The sequence below is a fragment of the Alligator sinensis genome, unplaced genomic scaffold (genome assembly GCF_000455745.1).
Source record: "Alligator sinensis unplaced genomic scaffold, ASM45574v1 scaffold128_1, whole genome shotgun sequence".
NCBI lineage: Eukaryota > Metazoa > Chordata > Crocodylia > Alligatoridae > Alligator > Alligator sinensis.
This window is the reverse complement of record NW_005842968.1, coordinates 107,061-114,663: the sequence shown is the minus strand read 5'-3', so window position 1 is coordinate 114,663 and position 7,603 is coordinate 107,061. Positions and strand designations below refer to the sequence as shown.

General features: G+C 58.5%; 1 protein-coding gene across 1 annotated transcript in view; it reads left to right on the top strand.

Annotated features, from left to right (window-relative positions):
- Window positions 1-7,603, top strand: part of ACIN1 (apoptotic chromatin condensation inducer 1) — a 23,322-nt gene that overhangs the window by 557 nt on the left and 15,162 nt on the right. The window contains 6 exon segments of the mRNA XM_025192807.1: window positions 1,612-1,677; window positions 1,792-1,903; window positions 4,275-4,363; window positions 4,517-5,524; window positions 7,152-7,316; window positions 7,434-7,534. Of these exon segments, the coding sequence (XP_025048592.1) occupies window positions 1,612-1,677; window positions 1,792-1,903; window positions 4,275-4,363; window positions 4,517-5,524; window positions 7,152-7,316; window positions 7,434-7,534 (1,541 nt within the window).

The window sequence follows — 7,603 nt, the reverse complement described above, 5'->3', positions numbered from 1 at the left end:
TCTAGGGGTGTTGCAGTGGAGGGGGGCTGGCAGGGCTGGAGGTATCTATGGGGCTGGGCATTTCTTGCAGAGTTGCAGGGCTGGGTGGCCTGAATGGTCCAGGGGGTGGGGGCTGCAGCCGGGGAGGTCTGTAGGACTGGAGAGGGTTGTGGAGGCTGCAGGAGTTTGTACAGAGTTGGGGGCTCGCACCTGGCTGGTCTGGGGAAGTCTGTGAGGGGCTGGGACTTCGGGTGTCTGTGTGGGCAGGGGTGCTGAAGGTGCCCATGGGAGTTGCCTGCAGACTTGGGGGATTGGGTGGCCATCATAGAAGGCAGTCCGGATGTCCTCTGTTGAAGAGAAAAATAGAGCATATAAAGGTGTAGGGTTTTGTATCAATAGAGGACAGAGTAGCAGGAAACTGGAATGTCCTCTGTGATGGCCACCCTAGGCCTAAAGGGTCTGGGGGGGGTCCATGGGGAGGAGGCTGAAGGTGTCAGGGGGGCCTGGAGGGGGTACATAAGTTCAGGGGCTGGGGCTGAAGGGTCTAAGGAGGCTTGGAGGGGCTATGTGGGGCTGGGGGTCTGGTAAGGGGTGTTGGGTTGGGGGCCTGGCTCCCCCAGTTGGTGTGGCCAGACCCCCATGGAGGGCTGGAAGGTGCCAGGCCAGGGCCCACAGGCGCGTGGTTCGGTAGAACACAGGGCTGCAACGTCCAGGGGCTTCAGCTGGGCAACAGGAAGAGCTGGAGTTGAGCGTGGGGGGCAGCAGGCTCTGGCATCCGGCTGACGGGGTTCTGGGTGGCAGGGGCTTGGGCATTGGTTGGGGCTGGGCAGGAGCAGGGGGTCAGATGAGGGCAGGGGGAAGGAAGATGCGAGGGCTGCTTGGTGGTGGAGGTTGGTCCAGTGGGGGAGTTATCTGGGGCATAGTGGATCTGTGGTCATGCACCTTGTTGTGGGTGGACTAGGCTGGATGGGGGAATGGGTCATTGCTTCTGTGGGGTGGAATGGATGGGGAAGGGTGAGTGAACCTGGGGTATGGGTTGGATTGGTGGGAGGGTTGGGGTTGTCTTGAGGCTGGATTGGATTGGGGAAGGAGGGGTTTGGGGTTGCCTTGGGGCACTTTGTTGGATCGGGGGGTTGGGGTGGGTTGGATGAGGGGGGTCGGGATGGCTGCAAGCTGTGGGTTGGATTGAGTCATGGAGGGCGAGCCAGGGCAGATATGGTCAGCTGGATTGAGACATGGGGGAAAGGTGTAGAGATGGATTTACATGCTACGTGTCTTGTGGCCTGAGGGTCAGAGTGGGTGGTGACACGTGTGTCAGGGCAAGTATTGGATACGGGTGGGTTTGGGGGCAGGTCAGAGCATGGAGTATTGGGGCCGGGATCCTGGGTGAGTCGGATCATGGGTTGGGGTAGATACTGGGGGTGTGTTGGATTGTGGAGGTTTGGGTGGACACGGCTGCATTGCATTGGGTGCTAGACTTGGGGGTGGATCAGCTCAGGGCATGCAGGGCAGCCTGCAGGGCAGCCTGGATGGCATATGTGAGCAATCCAATGATGGGCACCAGGGGAGGGGGAGAAGGCACAGGGACCATCTTGGGGGCACATCTCTGACACTGTCCTTTCCCTGCCCCAGGCACTGATGCTCGAGAACCTCCAGAAGCATTCAACACCACACACCACCTTCCAGCCCAACTCGCAGGTGAGAGGCCCCCTCACCCCCAGCCTCTCGAACCGCCAGGGACCCCAGCCGAGGGGGGGAAACTCAGGTGTCCGGCCTTGCTCACGCGTCCTGTCCCATCCCATCCCCCTGCAGATTGGTGAGGAGATGAGCCAGAACAGTTTCATCAAGCAATACCTGGAGAAGCAGCAGGAGCTGCTACAGCAGCGGCTGGAGCGAGAGGCAAGGGAGGCAGCTGAGCTGGAGGGTGAGTGTGGGGCTGGGGCAGAGCCTGGCTGTGGGTTGGAGGAATGGGTACTTCCAATTGGCTGGGGCTCAGATGGCTTCTTCGGGGCCTGACTGCAGGAGAAATAGGTTCTTATGACTGACTCAAAAGAGCCCCTCCCCCATTGTTTCCATTCCTCCCTTCCCAAACAAACAGATTTTCTTTTGGCTGGAATCTCTCCAAGCCCTAACCAGTGGGAATATTCGTTTCTTTATAGTCAGTGCCAGAGGGCAGGAGGGAAAGCAGGGCCCTGTGATTGATTGGGCATCAAACCTATTCATTGGGTATCTGGTTTTATCATTGGACCCTTCCCAGCCTTGTTTTTCCAGTCACTGATGTGGATGTTGCCACCTAGACTAGGAGGAAGGGGCTGGCATGGCTTTAGGTTGAGTAGCAGTCCGGTCATGGGTCCTGGAAGGACGTTGAGAGGGGAGGGATCCAGAAAGAGGAAGGGTTGGTTTGTCTAGGGAAGGATGAACAGTCTGAAAACCATGCTGTGGGATTTGCTCTGAGGAGCTTTGCATGACTTGGAACTCAGCAGCAGAGTCTGGAGCCTTGGGACACATGGAAACCTGTCTGGCAGTTGAGGTCCTGGGTTGAGATACCTAGAACGTGTGGTGCTCTTTAGCTCTGAAGCAGGACCTGTGCTGTGGTTCTAGAGCTGGGGGGGCTCAACCTTTGGGCTCTGTGGGCCAGATTGGGCCTTAGGGCCTGGCACAGCCCCTCCGTGCTCCCCATGCACTAGGATTGGGTCTTAGGGGACTAGCACCGCCACCCTGCGTCCTGGATTGTGTTCCAGGGACTGGTACTGCTCCATCCTGCCCCCCAAATACCAGCATTGGGTCCTGGGGTCCAGGTACCACCCCATTTTTCCTTCCCCCGTGTACTGGTATTGAGTCCTGGGGAACTCAGCATTCTCCTGCCCCCCATCACCCAGTTGTGGCACCCAGCAGTGCTCCCTTCTGCCCCCCCATTCACTGGGATTGGGTCGCCAGGGAGCTGGTATCAGCCCCCTCCCACCCTGATTTTGAGTCTCCGGGGCCCAGTGCTGTCCCTTTTTGGTTTTTGCCTGCCAGCTCTGGGGCCCTAGGACCTGGTGCTGCCCTTGTCCAGCTCTGCACACCACCACTACCCCAATGCCAAATTTCTAGGCCCTGCAAGCCAGATGACATGGCACTGTGGGCTGGAAGTTGAGCACCCCTGTTCTAGACCATCATGTGTTCTTTGCTGATCTTGAATGGCAGGGTTCAACCTGTCCAGCTCCCTGGGCCAGATTAGTGGTTCAAGGAGCCACAACATGCAACCTGCTGGGTTCCCTGTGGGTCCAGAAATTGTGTGGTGGTGCGGGCATTACTTAACCCCAGCCTGGCTTCCCTGCTGACATGTGAGCACTGCTGAGCTAGAACATGGGCAGCTTCATGCAGGGGTCAGTTTAGATCCAGACTTCTATCTCTGTCAGCTGGTTTTGCAGCGGCCTTCCCCACTCCCATAATCCTTTGCACTAACATCAGCAAAGCAGACATTTCCTTTGGCTAGATGATTTAGGGGCCATGTGGGGGCCACTAGCGCAGAAAAAGGGGCTGTCTGTCCTAGAATGTAGGTTCTGTACCATGTAGCCATGGAGAGGAGTTGTTCCGCAGTAAGCTATGTCCTTCTAGAGGCTGCGCATTGCACCTTCTCTCTCGGTTCAGAATGAAATATGGGGTCTGCAGAGGTGCAGATACTCCAAATTGAAGCGGGGAGGAACAGGGAAGTTGGATCCTGATTCTTGTACCTTTTTATGCTCTGGGTGCTGGGTCTAGAACCCAGGGCTCCCCATTGCAGAGTCTAGGACCCTGGGTGAGCCCTGTTCTGGGGGGTCTAGAACTCAGAGGATGTCTCCTGTGTGCCCTACAGCCCAAGGGGGCCGTTGTGGCGGGTATCTAGAACCCAGGGGGTATTGTAGGGTGAGGTCTGCAGGCCAGGGTGTGCTTGTTGCACAGGGTCTAGAATCCAGAGGGACTGTTGGGAGACCTAGAACCTAGAGGCACTTGTTCTGGGGTGTCTAGGTCTTGGGGGTGCCTGCTTTGGGGAGGCTAGAAACCAAGGGTGCCTGTTGCTGGAGAGTCTAGAACTCGGGGTGTCTGTTGCTGGGGGATGTCTCCTAGAACCCAAGGTGCCTGTTGCTGAGGGAAGGGGGGGTCCTGGGATGGGGTCTAGAAGGCAGGGGGTGCCTGGGGGGGGGTTAGAGGATGCCCATTTGGGGGTTAGAACTTAGAGGGCCTGTTGTAGGGCCTAGAACCTTTGGGATGTTGCGTGGCTTAGAACCCGGGTAGTCCCATCTTTACAGATCCCTTGTGTTTCGCTCCTGCAGGTAAAGCCTGTTCCATTTCCCACGAGAGGGAAGACTCTGACGAGGACGGCGCCAGGCGCCAGGAGCGTCGCTCCACCCGGGTGAAGCAGGTGAGTGCTCCATCCCAGGGCGTTTGAGTGGGGGGCATGATGCCTGTGGGAGCAAGGCAGAGGGTTAACATGGGAGATTGGAGCTCCAGCCAGGGCCTGCCCTCTTGCCTGCGTCCTCCCATCTCTCTCTCTCTCTCTCTTGCTTGCTCGCAGGCCCGCGCTGCTAAGCTCCCGGAGAGTGCCCAGGCCGGGGGCCGGGATGAGCGAGAGGTGCCCCCCAGGGGTCGGCGGGGTGCAGCCCGACCATCTGTCAAGGCAGCCACTGAGGAAGATGAGGAGGAGGAGGAGGAGGAAGAAGAGGAGGAAGAGGAGGAGGATGTCAAGGAACAGCCCAGGGCCCTGGCCCCTGTGCAACAAAGTGGGGCGGCTAGTCTGGGAGTGCCCCCAGAGACCGGAGACCTGCCAGCCCCAGCCCTATCTGCATCGCCTCAGCTGCCGGACCGGGCTGCCTCTCCTATCCCTGTCCCCCTAGAACCAGCTATTTTCAGCTCCTCAGGGCTTCAGGAAACGGGGCAGCCTGTTGCCTCAGAACCAGAGGGGGCCCCATTGGCAGGGCTGCCTGACACAGGTGTAACCAGCCCTAGTCCCCCTGAGCTCCCCGAGAGCAGAGCAGTGCCAGCCCCCCAGGAGCCAGGGGCACCCCCATCCCCAGGCCCCCAAGAGATGGAGGTGGCTGGTTCCCCGATGACCCAGACCCAGGCTTCCCCTGTGGGGCCAGTCGTGGCCCCCAGCCCAGGCTGTGAGGTGGTGAAGGAAGCCAGGCTCCAGGATGGGAAGAAGGTCCCTGAGGAAAAGAGCCTAGAGGGCCCCCCTGAAAACCTAGCAGAAGAGGGGTCATCCATCCCTGCCCCCGTATCCACACCCATCCTCTTGCTGGAGGCAAGAGGGTCCCCGTCACCCCCCCGGCTCACAGAAGGAGCATCACAGCTGGCCACCCCTGGGGAAGAAGAGCCCCCTCCCCCACTCTTGACCAAGGAGCCCCCTGCCACTCAGGAACGGCTGTTGGGGAACCCCGGCATCAGGGATGGCTCGCCCTCCCCGCCCCCCCGGCGCCGACGGAGAACCCGCTCAGAGTCCTCATCCTCCTCAGACTCCGCCTCCTCGCGGGCCAGCTCAGCATCTCGCTCCCGGTCCCGATCTCACTCCAGCAGCAGCAGGAAGGTGAGCGCCAGAGCCTGCCTTTCTCCACACACGTGTCCTGGGGCACCAGGCTTGTCTTGTGTCTTAACTGTCTTCTAGACCGTGGCCCCTTTCCAGAGCTGCTTCTGTGCCATGCTCCAGACCGTGGCCCCTTTCCAGAGCTGCCACTTGTAGCCTGTGGCTGCCCTCCCTGATCCCTTTTCACCCTGTTGGGATGCTGCAGACCCCTTCCAAGGTTCTAGGTCAGGGGTGGACAAAATGCAGCCCATGGGCCGAATACAGCCTTCCATTCTATCTGGCCCCTAAAAAAAATAAGAAAATTAATATACATCTGCCCCTGGCTGCCTTGCATGTGGCCCTTGATGGCTTGCCAAAACTCAGTAAGCAGCCCTCCGCCTAAAACAATTGCTTACCCCTGTTCTTGGTGCTTCTAGATCCCACCAGTTCAAGTTTGCACCTAGAGTCTCTGCTTCCCTGCCGTTGGTTCTTGTTTGCGGCATCAACTCATTCTGAATCCTGATCCCATCCCCATTGGTGAGGGTCAGGATTGTAGGGTTCTGGCTGATCTTGTTGGTTGGTTTAGATCCCACGGTTCTTCTAGAGTCCTCAGGAGTCTTACCTCTTGCGAGAAGGTCTGGATTACAGCCCATCCCTGAGATCCACCCTCTCTTCTCTCTTGCTCTGTCTACATGTCTGGAAGCATCTGGTTCAGCTTGGATCACGGTGTCCTAGACTTCATTGCCCTTTTTATCCTGTCACCTGGTCTGACAACATTCTCTTCCCCCCCACCCCCGGTTGTCTGGAGTTGTTGACTCATTTCTGAGCTCGTTAGATGTTCTGGATCTTCCTAACAAGGCTCTAGGTTGTCAACAGAGCCCTCCCCCATTGAAGTCTGAAGGCTGTAGGTCAGCGGTTCCTAAACTGGGTCACAACCCCAAATACAGTTGCAACATCAGCAGACAGAATCTGGGGGGTGTGGGTTGGGTGTGAGGGGCCACACTGAGGAAATGGGGGCTATAAATGGGGTCATGCTGAAGAAAAGTTTGGGAAGCACTGTTCTAGATAATCAACATTTTTCTCTCCTTCCCCATGCCCCTCTCAGCCCACCATCATGGCCTGGGGCCTCTAGAGTGTCAAGAGATGCCCCCATCACAGCTTACTGGTTTTAGTGTCAACAGTCCCCTGCCCGCCAATCACAACCTGGTGGTTTTAGTACCAACAGATTACCCCCATCATAGTCTGGAGGCTCTAGATTTTCAGTAGATTCCCTCATGGCCTGATGACTTTCATGTCAACAGATTCCCACCCATTATTATGGCCTGCAGGGTCTAGATTGCCAACAGATCCCACCATGGCCCTGCTGCCTGTTCCATCCTGTGACAGATCCAAGCCATGCCTCAAAACTCCTGGGGGTTGAGAGGTGGGCTCCTGGCTCAATATCACCAGCTATATAGCTTCATCCCACTCGAGATCTCGCCAGATATCCTGCTAGGTCCTTGAGGGGTTGTCTTCAGTGCCTGGCCCCAGCACTGGCATCCACCTTGTTCCCAGTCTTAGCTCTTCTCTGCTGCTCTGAGAGCATAGTCTAGGCGGATGCTGTAGACCCCTGGGATCAGGCACCTCAGCAACTGTCTGTCTGTCCTCACAGTCCCAGAGCCCCATCGCCTCCGGTGTCAGCACCAGCTCCCCACACACCAAAGAACCCTCCCTGCTGGGACACAGCCAGAAGTTGGGGAGTCCTGGGCCGGAGGGGGGCCCAGCTCCCCACGGACCACCCAGCCAGGCCCAGCACCACAGCCCGGACTCAGAGAGGGTAGGAGGCTAGTTTGGGGGGTGGAGGGGGACAGGGGCCTGGCCCTTCCGGGGGGCATGGGCTCAGGCAGGGCCCAGACCCCTCTAACACAGACCCTCCCTCTGCCTCTCCCTGCAGGGCAGCCCGGGGACACCCAGCTCCTCTTGGCCGGGGGGCTCCACTGGGGACGGCCCCGGGGGGGGGTCCGAGCACCCGTCAGAGCAGAGGCAGCACGAGAAGTAAGTCCCTGGAGGCAAGAGCTGGGCTGTGCTCTAGCCCAGACACCTGCGTCCCCATGTCTTGGGGGG